At 43.1% G+C, this 12,793-nt stretch overlaps 1 protein-coding gene across 4 annotated transcripts in view; it reads right to left on the reverse strand.

Annotated features, from left to right (window-relative positions):
• PRMT7 (protein arginine methyltransferase 7) overlaps positions 1-12,793 on the reverse strand; it is a 51,259-nt gene that overhangs the window by 38,023 nt on the left and 443 nt on the right. For 3 of the 4 annotated variants that reach the window (XM_007198174.2, XM_007198173.2, XM_057533830.1), the window contains exons 2-3: positions 9,023-9,198; positions 6,174-6,210 (exon numbers count right to left, since the gene is read on the reverse strand). In XM_007198174.2, the coding sequence (XP_007198236.1) occupies positions 6,174-6,210; positions 9,023-9,198 (213 nt within the window). Of the gene's footprint in view, positions 1-6,173; positions 6,211-9,022; positions 9,214-12,793 lie in introns of all 4 variants that reach the window. The other variant, XM_057533831.1, reaches the window with a different exon arrangement.

Consider the following 12,793-nt stretch of genomic DNA (forward strand, 5'->3'; position numbering starts at 1 on the left):
ATTTGTTTTATTATTCTTCTTTAAACTATACATATACATTTTATACTGTTTTGTGTGTCTATGTTATAACAAAAAGGTTCTTTTAAAGAACACGAATAGTACTAGACTTTAAAATATCAAAGCCTTTAAAATAGTACTAGACTTAAAAAGAAAATGGAGTGATAATGTCAAAATTCTGAAGTGATTTCCAAACTAGAATCCAGCCTTAAGTGTGAGGATAGAATACAGAAGTTTTTGGATAAGCCAAGTCTCAAAAACCTTACTTCCCACGAACCCTCTCACAGGAAAGTGAGGAAGGATGAGCTTCACCAAAGAGGGAGGAAACCAAAGAGGAATACATGGGATCCAGGAAACAGAGGACCCAATAAAAAAAGAGGAATGAAGGAAGTCTACAGACAATAAACAAGAATCCCAGGATGACAGCTACACAGCAGGTCTAGAAGGCACCCACCCAGTCTAGACTGGAGCAGGGCAAAATGATCCCAGAGACAATCTCCAAGAAGATGAAACTGACAGAATAAGCTGATTGTTTTGACCTTTCCTTCAGAAAGGAAATTTATACTACTGGGAGAAAGTCTGGGCATAAAAGGATGAGTACATAGAAAACTAAGCAAGGGAATTCCCTGGCAGTCCAGTGGTTAGGACTCCACGCTTTTACTGCCGAGGGCGTGGGTTCAATCCCTAGTCGGGGAACTTAAGATCCTGCAAGCAGCAAGGCGTGGCCAAAAAAGAAAGAAAAAAAAAGAAAGAAAACAAAGCAAAAATAAGATAATTACTAATAAAGAGTTATTCAAGAAAGAAAAAGCAATCAAAGTATATCACATAGCTCAACTGTGAACAGTGTTTACACATGTCTAATAAAGTCAACATATGATTTTAACTAACACGCACATTTATGTGTTTACCTCATCACAACCCTTCAAAAGGAGGTATTATCGTTATCCCTATTTTACAGATGAGAAAACAGAGGCACAAAGAATTTAAGTGACTTGCCTACTGAAACACTGAATATTAATTTAGCAAAAATTATAACTACATTGGGACAAAAGGAGAACGAGTGGGAAGGAGGAGCTGAAAGAACACCAAACTCTCAGCTCTCACAGTGGGAAGTCAATATATAATAGTTATTCAGAACTGGAAGTAAACATGAAACAGCTCAAAGAAAAGGAATGAGGTTGCCTCTGAGGGTAACCATTAAAAGGTACTGTCTGGGGGACGATACACCAGGGGACTGCTTTTTTATTTTTTTAAATAAATTTATTTATTTATTTATTTATCTTTGGCTGCATTGGGTCTTCGTTGCTGAGCGCAGGCTTTCTCTAGTTGCAGTGAGTGGGGGCTACTCTTCGTTGCAGTGCCCGGGCTTATCACTGCAGTGGCTTCTCTTGTTGTGGAGCACGGGCTCTAGATGCACGGGCTTCAGTAGTTGTGGCTCGTGGGCTCTAGAGTGCAGGCTCAGTAGTTGTGGCTCATGGGCTTAGCTGCTCTGTGGTATGTGAGATCTTCCCGGACCAGGGCTTGAACCTGTGTCCCCTGCATTGGCAGGCGGGTTCTTAACCACTGCGCAACCAGGGAAGTCCCTTCTTTTTTTTTTAAAAGACGTGTTTTTGTGTGTGTGTGTGTGTATTCTGCCTACCCAATTTTATTATTTATTTATTTATTAGAAATTATTTTTTATTTATTTATTTTTTGGCTGTGTTGGGTCTTTGTTGCTGCACACAGGCTTTCTCTAATTGCAGCAAGCGGGGGCTACTCTTCGTTGCAGAGCGCGGGCTTCTCATTGTGGCGGCTTCTCTTGCTGCGGAGCACGGGCTCTCGGCGCACAGGCTCCAGTAGTTGTGGCTCATGGGCTCAGCAGTTGTGGCTCGCGGGCTCTAGAGCACAGGCTCAGTAGTTGTGGTGCATAGGCTTAGTTTCTCCACGGCATGTGGGATCTTCCCCGGACCAGGGCACAAACCTGTGTCCCCTGCATTGGCAGGCGGATTCTTAACCACTGCACCACCAGGGAAGCCTGGGACTGCTATTTTTCACAATAAGCCTCACAGAAATATTTGACTCCTAAAGTAACTGCATTTATGCTTTGGATAAAATCAGTATGTCATTTTATGTTATGTGCTTTTTACCACGATGAAAGAAAAAGAAAAGTTAAAAAAAACAGGATGGTAATTGTTAGAATTGTTGAACTAGGAAAATGAGCATCAAATACACTATATCTCCAAAAAGCAGGAGGGCACAGTTTTCTTTGTGTAGCTGTGCCTGTGGGGTAACAAGAAAGAGAGTGGGACTGGGAGCTGGCCTGGGAGTTTCAGTGAGCTGATCACCTGAGAACCCTAATTAGCAGCATCCTCAACAGTAAACCAGGGCCCACATATGTTCCAAATTAATAACACCCATTAAATTAGCTATCACTTGTTAATTATCCAACTTTGAATCTAGAAAAATGGTGCAGATGAACCGTTTTGCAGGGCAGAAACAGAGACACAGATGTAGAGAACAAACGTATGGACACCAAGAGGGGCAAGTGACAGGGGGTGGGGATGAATTGGGAGACTGGGATTGACATGTATACACTAATATGTATAAAATAGATAACTAATAAGAACCTGCTGTATACAAAATAAATCAATAAAATTAATTATACAACTTTAAAGCTACTATTGGAGCCCTCTTAAAAGGCAATTGGTAGTATCAATCAAGAGTCCTACCTAATGTTCAAAACCCTAGACTACACCAAAAAAGATATTCGGATAGCAAATAAGCACATGAAACGATGTTTGACATCATTTGCCATTAGAAAAAATGGAAATTACAACTACAAAGTTAGGGACTTCCCTGGTGGCACAGTGGTTAAGAGTCTGTCTGCCAATGCAGGGGACACGGGTTCGAGCCCTGGTCTGGGAAGATTCCACATGCCGCGGAGCAGCTAAGCCCGTGCACCACAACTACTGAGCTTGCGCTCTAGAGCCCACGTGCCACAACTACTGAAGCCCGTGCGCCTAGAGCCCGTGCACCGCAATGAAGAGTAGCCCCCGCTCACCGCAACTAGAGAAAGCCCACGGGCAGCAATGAAGACCCAAGGCAGCCAAAAATAAATTAATTAATTAAAAAAAAATGTATAAGAGTAGAATTGCTGGGTCTGTATGTTAAGTGTACATTATTTAACTTTGTAGTTTTTTTTTTTTATTAATTAATTAATTTTTGGCTGCCTTGGGTCTTCGTTGCTGCACGCGGGCTTTCTCTAGTTGCGGCGAGCAGGGGCTACTCTTCGTTGCGGTGCACGGGCTTCTCACTGTGGTGGTTTCTCTTGTTGCAGAGCACGGGTTCTAGGCGTACGGGCTTCAGTAGTTGTGGCACTTGGGCTCAGTAGTTGTGGCACGTGGGCTCTACAGCGCAGGCTCAGTAGTTGTGGCACACAGGCTTAGCTGCTCCGCGACATGTGGGATCTTCCCGGACCAGGGCTCGAACCTGTGTCCCCTGCATTGGCAGGCAGACTCTTAACCACTGCGCCACCAGGGAAGTCCCTCTTATACATTTTCTGAAAGAAATGAAAACATGTCCACACAAAGACTTATATGTGAACGTTCACAACAAAACTATTCAAAATAGCCAAAAACTGGAAACAATCCAAATGTCTGTTAATTGGTAAATGGATAAAACATGGTATATCCATATAATGGAATATTACTCAGCAATAAAAAGGAATGGATATTGGGACTTCCCTGGAGGTCCAGTGGTTAATACTCCGTGCTCCCAATGCAGGGGGCATGGGTTCAATCCTTGGTCGGGGAACTAAGATGCCGCATGCTACACAGCATGGCCAAAAAAAAAAAAAAAAAAGGAATAGATATTGACACATTCAACATGAATGACCCTCAAATGATGAATGAAGGGAGAAAGACACATAAGACTATATATCGTATGATTTCATTTAGATGAAATTTCTAGAAAAGGCAAAACTATAGAGCCAGAAAACCTATCAGTGGTTGCCTGGCAGGCGGGGGCAACCAGGGAGTTGGGTACCAGGATTGATTACAAACAAACAGGAAATAATTTTATGGGATAATGGAAGTGTTTTTTTGTTTTTTTGTTTTTTAATTTATTTATTTATTTATGGCTATGTTGGGTCTTCATTTCTGTGCGAGGGCTTTCTCTAGTTGTGGCAAGCGGGGGCCACTCTTCATCGCAGTGCACGGGCCTCTCACTATCGCGGCCTCTCTTGTTGCGGAGCACAGGCTCCAGACGCGCAGGCTCAGTAATCATGGCTCACGGGCCCAGTTGCTCCACGGCATGTGGGATCTTCCCAGACCAGGGCTCGAACCCGTGTCCCCTGCATTGGCAGGCAGATTCTCAACCACTGCACCACCAGGGAAGCCCTGGAAGTGTTTTAAAACAACAAGACTTCCCTGGTGGCGCAGTGGTTAGGAATCTGCCTGTTAATGCAGGGGACACGGGTTCTAGCCCTAGTCCTGGAAGATCCCACATGCCATGGAGCAACTAACCCATGCGCCACAACTACTGAGCCTGTGCTATAGAGCCTGTGAGCCACAACTACCGAGCCTGCACGTCACAACTACTGAGCCCGCATGCCTAGAGCCCATGCTCCACAACAAGAGAAGCCACCGCAATAAGAAGCCTGCGCACCACAATAAAGAGTAGCCCCCGCTCACTGCAACCAGAGAAAGCTCGCGCGCAGTAACGAAGACCCAACGCAGCCAAAAAAATAAATAAATAATAAATAAATAAAACCTTACTAAAAAAAATAAAATAATATAAAACAACAAAATGTGAGGCACCATGCAAAAGCATAAAGAAATATGTTTTTCTTGACTCTGGCACTAACCAGCAACTTATGACTCCATTTCCTCATGTGCAGAACTGGGGAGGGGAGAACAGAAGTTAGAGGTAAATAATGAAGAGTCAGGAATGTTCCACCAAGGCAGTTGAATTTTACCTCAAAAGCAGGGAGAGGCCACTGAAGGGTTTCAACCAGAGGAGTAACATGGTCAGATGGGCATTTCAGAAAGACCCCTTGGGCTGCTGTATAGAGGAAGGAGAAGAGGGACCAACGCCAGTAAATGACGGCTGAGCAGGCAATGGGGTTGAAAGAACCACAGAATTTGATGACCAACTAACTACAGGCTCAGATAAGGAAAAGGGCGCCATCTGGCTTGGCTGACCAGATGGATGACAATGCCATTTGTCCAAATCCCCTGGAAGCTGGGTCAAGAAGGACCCTCAATGGCGATGACACTAAAATCAGAGAGGCTCATAGGCCCACGAGTCCAAGAAGAAGACCATTAAACTAGAAAGGATTAGTCAAAAGCCGGGAACAATATTTGTTCCACATTCTGTAATTCCCCAACAGCTCAGCAAGGGCACTCAGATATTTGACGAAAATTAGAGAGGCACCTGGCCCCTCCCGTGGAGCCTACACACTAATGGTGCTGAAGGAGGTCCTTCTGTCATAGTGTTGCCAAGAAGTAGGCAAGCTGAGCAGTTAACCAGGGCTGGGTGAAGGAGACACCACCACCAACACAGCCTCATGACCAGCCCTGCCATGTTCCCTGATCTTTCTGCAGTGCACTGCTCAGTTTTTAAGTGTAGCCCGGCATCATTCTCCTTCAAGCCTCCCAATTTCTGAACCATCTGGATGAGGCTGACTAGTCAAGCACTCTAGTAGACCAGGAAATCCTGGGTTGCTAGCCATCATAAGACCAGAACTGTAACATTTACTCAAACAGACAAAGAAAACTCAGATGAAACAAAGGACAAAAGCTGAAATGTAATTCTGCAGTGAAAGCCAAATATGCTTTACAAAATACAGTCTGCAGTGACCTCTAGAGATTTTATTTTAAAATTACAAACTGACTATACAAGGTGAAACTGTGTAATTAAAGTATTTTTATCTAGAGATCATGGAAATCAGCTAGTACGGCCCACTCATTGTAAATTCTAATAAATGAGGTCTGCAGAGATCCCATGTTTTCTCCAAGGTCACGCTCAAGTCAATAACAGAGCAGGAAGTAGCACCCAGCTTCCTGATTTCCCAACCACTACACCGTACTGCCTCTCTGCATCATTCTAACATCATGCCTCGGGGGGAAGTTTTTAACCTTCTTGTAATGGAAAGTTTCAAACACCACATCAAGATAACAGTTTCCTTCTATACTTACCCTGTCTTTGTCATGCAGCATATCAGCATAGGATGACCTAAAAAAATAAAAAGACAGGTCAGAAACTTCTGCTAATAATGATAAACATCAACATACGAGAATATTCACATATATAAACATATTCTTTTATCAGATGGAACAAATATCCAGGCCCGTTTTAAACTATTTTAACCGAGCTATAAACTGTCATTCTCCTGTACTGCAGGAAAAAATCTCAGAGAAAGATGTTTATTTTCAGTAAAGAATCTCAGACTAAAAATGCTGATAGTTAGCCCTGTCACAGTAATTCCATAGTCCTAGCATACTGATCATGTTGTACATCATACGATTTTTTCCTCAGGAACATCTCAGATGTGTCCAATACTTTACATAATCTTGCATACATTTGTACATTGGGATGATCACACATGTAACACTGGGGAGAGGAATCGGGGAAAGGGAAAGTATATGCCTGCTGTATATGTGAAGGGTATCATGCCTGGCACTTTCCCTTAGTTGTCATCAGGGACAACTAAGAAGCATTCACCAAACTACAGGGAGGAGAGCTGCTTATCCATGTTTTCTATCGTAGTAATTCAAAAACTTGAAAAATCTCTGGCAGGGTCAGGATAAGCCCCCAGAACTCAACAGGCTCAGCCCAAAGATGCTGTCTGAGAATTCCAGGTGAGAGTCAAGGCACTCTCATTCAACAGAGGACCTCCAGCTTCGGGTTGACATCAGAATTAATGAAGAGCTTATTTTACATGCAGATTCCCACAATACACACAGAGAGCTTCTGATCTAGAAGATGGAGCTGGAGTCTGGAAATCTGCACTTGAACTGGTGCTCCAGGCACCTGTGACACAGGTATTTCATACTCTACATTTTGAGGAACACTGCACCAAAAGCAAAGGCTTCTTTTTTTTTTTAATGGCATACCAAGGTTTTTAACATTTGAACCCACCTGTGAGTGTTTAGTTGAAATCTGGTCCTTTCTACTTTTCTCCACCTTTTAAGGGGCATTTTCACTCCCCCATCTTCCCTGCCTCACCACCCACTCACTCCCCTGACTCCACTGACATCACTCTCCTTAAGCATCACCAGCTCACTCACATCACTAACATCCAGGATTTCTCCGACCCTGCTGGACACTCCCTCTTCCTGAAACGTTCTCTTCCTTTCTACTCTCTGGCCATGCCCTCCTGGTTGTCTTGCCTCATCAGCTATTCCAGGATTCCTTCTCCAGCCCTCTACCTTTCACATTCTACACAATCTCTGAAAGCCTGCAATCTCTTCCAGTTTCAACTCTAACAACTGCAAACTGTCTCCAGACCCATATTTATCTGCCCAGTGGCATTTCCATCTGGATGTCCAAAGCTAGATACCTAATCTTTATCACCCCAACAACACCCATTCCTCCTGTGTTCTTCTCAAGGAACAACAGTTCCATCCACATAGTCACTCTAACCAGAAATCTTGGTGCTTACTGAATTTTCTCTCTCTCCTTCCATCACTGCATCCAATGAGTTACCAAACTCAAGCTCTCGCAAAGCTTTTTCCTCCTCTCTCCACCTCCCCTCTCTCAGCCTTGGGGTTGCAATATCCACCCAAATGCCCATATGGTTTTCACACCCTCCAACCCACTTTCCACACTGCTCTCAGCTTAATGTTCCAAAATGCAACCTAATCTTTTTTCTTTCCCATTTAACACCTCAATCACTCAGAAAATAACATCCAAAATATTTAGAAAGAAAGTAATGTGTTTGAGCCCTTACTCTGTACCAGACATTGTACTTCATTCGCTCATCAAATAACCCTAAGAAAAGGGTATTATATGATGAGATATACATATTGTTATACTGAGGTATATACTGTTATACTGTATATGAGGCATATATTACTACATTGATCCTCAGAGAAGTTTAGTAGCTTGGCCAACGTCAAGCTACTTGATGTTAAGAAGTCAAGTAGCTTAAGAAGTGGCTAAACTAGAACTTATACAATCAGGTTCCTCTTCCTGCATTTTGTTACCACCAATTACAACATGACCCCTGCCTACCTTTTCAGCATCCTCTCTCACCACAGCCCTAATTTTGCACCACACTCCAGCCACACTGACATGGCTAGCCATTCCTCAAACTAGCTCATCTGGAAGTTTGCACATAATCCCTGCTGCTCAGAAAGCAATCTCCCTCCCTTCAGATTCAGGAAATCATTCAAATATCGCCCTCCCAGCCCAGCTGGTTCTTGCTGCTTCCATGTACTTTTGTGCCCATTTCCACTGACTTTTATCTCATGGTGTCATAATTTTTTATATGTCTGTCTATTCCACAAAACTGCATGTTCTTTGAGGATGAGAACCTTATCTTTGTCATTTTGGTATTCACAGCCTTAGCACGGTGTCATATGCACTTAATGATTGCTAAACAACAGTAACGCACTTACATACTTTTAAACATCCCTCCAAAGGAAAAAAAAACCTCATTTTTTCCCACTTTTTCCATTAAAGAGAATTTAACTATATGATAAATGTGCCACCATTTCAGTGACACAAGTAAATAATTAAATTTCATAAACTCTTCTACTACTACTACTACTACTGAACCTTGGGTCCTCTTTGGTCCACAAGACAGATCCTCGGGGACTCTGGTACAGCTGCCACAAAATGTCTGACTCTCCACACAGGCATAACTTTGCCTAACTCCCACACAAACCTGCCCAACTGAGCAGACCTGCTGGTGACCAACACCTGCCCTGATCAGAAGCACTGGGTGACAGCCTATTCCCCACTCAGACTGGATTCCAAGGCATCTGCTTTGAGATCAAGGGCCCCACCCAGCTGCAGCCAACTGTGAAAAAACCCTTGTTACCTTGCGATCTCCTGGTGGTAATCATAATGCTCATCCTCCTCCAGCCACTCCACAGACCCCGTGGTTGGGTTGGCCCGCCCGCAGAAGACTTTCATGGTGCCAATTAGCTCCTCAGTGTTAGCGTAGAAAAGCAGCCTTGCCAGCTGCCTGTAGACAGGTCTGATCCTCAGAAGTCTCTTCAAATTGTAATGCCCAAAAATGTAGAGGAAAAAAAAAAAAGAAATCAAGAAATAGACAAAAATGTCACAGTCACTGAAAATATTTGTTAATCAGCATTTTAATCCTTCCAGCAGAGTTACTTGGTTTTATATTCAGCATATAACATCAAATACTATTAAGACAAAAACTCAGAAAGCTATCTGGAAACTTCAGCAGTCCTCAATGATTTCAATAGGGTCAAATGAGCCGTACAGCTGCACCTGAGTACAGCCTCAGGTGAAGGCAGGTAAGAAGAGAAATAAAGCAAAGGAAAGGGCTAGAAGGAAAGGAGAACACAAAGAGATTGGGGTGGTGGTAAAGGAGTGTCACTAATACTGCCTCAGAAAGGTAAACACTTAGTTTAAGGAAAAATACAAAGAAAAAGCAATTCAAACCAACAAAGAAACCTCACCTGAACAAATAAAATCAGAGCTATATGCAAACATGGCTAATCCCAGGAATATAACATTGAGCCAAAAAAGAAGCAAATCACAGAATACAAATGATTCCATTCATATGAAATTTATAACTATTCAACATAGAACAATATATTCTTCAGGGATCACACTAAAAAGCATGGCAGGGAATGAGGATAGCGGTTACCTCTAAGAGGGAAGGGAAAAGGATGGAATCAACAAGGGCCACACAAGGGACTTCAAAAGTAACAGTATTGTTATTTTTCTAAAACTGGGTGGTGGGGCTTCCCTGGTGGCGCAGTGGTTAAGAATCCGCCTGCCAATGCAGGGAACAAGGGTTCGAGCCCTGGTCCGCGAAGATCTCACATGCCACGGAGCAACTAAGCCTGTGCGCCACAACTACTGAAGCCCGCGAGCTACAACTACTGAGCCTGCGAGCTGCAACTACTGAAGCCCATGCGCCTAGAGCCAGTGCTCTGCAGCAAGAGAAGCCACCGCAATGAGAAGCCCACTCACCTCAACGAAGAGTAGCCCCTGCCCGCCGCAACTAGAGAAAGCCCGCATGCAGCAACGAAGATCCAACACAGCCAAGGTAAATAAATTTTTTTAAAAAAATTTTTAAAAATTAAAAAAACCGGGTGGTGGGAATACAGGTGTCCATGATATTGTCATTCTTTATGCCTCACTATTTTTTATGATTACTTATCCACTCCATATTCAATTTTTTTTTTAATTTTTATTTATTTATTTATTTTTGGCTGTGTTAGGTCTTCGTTTCTGTGCGAGGGCTTGCTCTAGTTGTGGCAAGCGGGGGCCACTCTTCATCGCGGTGCGTGGGCCTCTCACTGTCGTGGCCTCTCTTGTTGCGGAGCACAGGCTCCAGACGCGCAGGCTCAGTAATTGTGGCTCATGGGCCCAGTTGCTCCGACGCATTTGGGATCTTCCCAGACCAGGGCTCGAACCCGCGTCCCCTGCATTGGCAGGCAGATTCACAACCACTGCACCACCAGGGAAGCCCCATATTCAATTTTAAAAACAATTTTTAAAAACCTTTCTCCATCTGAAAAAAACCCAAAGCCTTCAAGTAAATGTCACCAGATGCATATCTTATATGGCCTGTTTCTCCAAAGAGATCTATTTCTGAGAGATAAACACCAAAGCTCAAAGTCTGAAAGTACTTCTCAGCAGATATGGCCTCTCACAGTGCCCTCCCACTTACCATTCAGAAAACAGCAAGTGTTCCACACTCCCATTCATTTCTTGATAAACACTGATCCATCGTCAGGAAACCTTAGAAAGAATTCCTACTCCACAGGACCCTAAACATTCCTAAGGCATTATACTGGCAAGAGTTACTTTCTTTTGAAGTTATCTAAACTAAATAAACACTGAATTCTTATACTAGAGGATGGAGAACAATCTTTTCTGAAAAGACTCAGGCAGTCACTGGACTGGTTCAAAGTAGTCAATTCGTCCTTCAGTAAAACTCCACCTCTAACTCTACTTCAGCATATCTATTCTCTAATTTAGTGGCTCTCAAGCTTTCCGACAACCCCAGTAAGAAATATGCTTTACCTTGAGAGACAACATACACACGCACATGTAAAGTTTCACAAAACAATACTTAGTCTTCCTGTAGGCAAGACCCTCTGATATAGTCCACTGTATTTAATTTTTATTTTTTATGCTGGTCACGATCCACTAAATTGATTTAATAACTCACCAAAGGGTTGCAACCTACAGTTTGAAAAGCGCTGCTACAATCAGCTCTGCACATCTCTGCTAATACTTATTATTAAAAGACAGAGTATCTAGAACTACCATAATTTGTAATATGCTTTAGATAACCGTGTCCAACAAATGCTGTAGTAGACAAAAGTTTAAAAGATGGGTAGGATTTAGGTGGGTGAGGAGAGGGAGAGAGCACTTCACCAGATTAGAAAGGCTTAGACCATCATGCACAGTGAACTAATCCGTTTAGCTGAAGTTTCACTGAACAAGGAGTCAAACATGTTGGTGGGGTCCACGTTGTGAAGAGTCCTGAAACCCTTATCCTGTGGTCCATGTGGAATCAACCATAAAGTCACTTAAAGGTTAAGAGTATAGTAAAGAACTGTAATTTATGGAATTCCCTTTTCATCTGTGATGTTGCAGAGGCTGTAACTAGGACCACAATGTCTTTTCAGATCTGTAGAGAAGTCACTGGTTTCATATAAGTCTAAATAAATGCTTGAGGACAGGAACCATGTCCTGTAACCTCTCTGGGTGAACACTAAACATCTTCTATGTATGAATCTCCTCGTATTATTAGGACTTGTCCTCTCCAAGAAGGAGCCCATACTCCAGATTCAGGATACTCTAACCTCCTCCTCATTCTCCAAGAGCTGTGAACTCACACGGTTAATGGAAATCACCATTGCAAGCCCTAACTGCTTTACTAGTCAGATTTCAGAGCAGACGTCTGGTTCATTTATTCAAAATTTACTAGGCACCTTCTGTATGCCAGGCACTGTATTAGGACTAGAGGACTATCGTAAACAATACAGAGGAGGTCCTTGTCCTTGTCCTCCAAGAATTTACAGACCCTAATGGGAGAAAGAGAATAAATATAAATATACAATTAAAGACTACCTGAGGGCAAGAAAGGAAATATACAGGGCGCTATGAAAGAGAATAACAAAGTTATGGAAAGACTCTCTGAGGAAAAGAGCATCTAAGTTGAGGCCTACAGAATAACCCAGGTTAAAAGCTGTGAAAGTGCAATGCTCATATTTCAGGAATCCTTACCCCAACTTTTCCAAGTAAAGGTCCTAAGATGTAAAGAACAAGGTGCAGAGTGACAAAAGCCTGAGTGACTGAAGCACTTTGAGCAGAAGAAATGATGGGCGACTAGGGGTGGGCTTCTGCAACGTCGGCTGCGGAAAGGTGTTTGGATTTTGTTCTAAATGCACTGGGAGCCACTCAAGGGTTTTAAGCAAAAGAATATCTACGTTGGATGTACGCTTTTACAGGGCCGCCCTGGCCAGTGTGTGGTAGATAGACTGGTTTCCAACTACTGAGATTTTGAACTATTGAGGAGAATACTGTGACTGGGAAAGACCAGTGAGCCAGGGAACCGTGGCCCAGTCGAGGCGCGATGGCTGGAGCTCCGTTAATT

This window comes from Balaenoptera acutorostrata, chromosome 19 (assembly GCF_949987535.1).
Source record: "Balaenoptera acutorostrata chromosome 19, mBalAcu1.1, whole genome shotgun sequence".
Taxonomy (NCBI): domain Eukaryota; kingdom Metazoa; phylum Chordata; class Mammalia; order Artiodactyla; family Balaenopteridae; genus Balaenoptera; species Balaenoptera acutorostrata.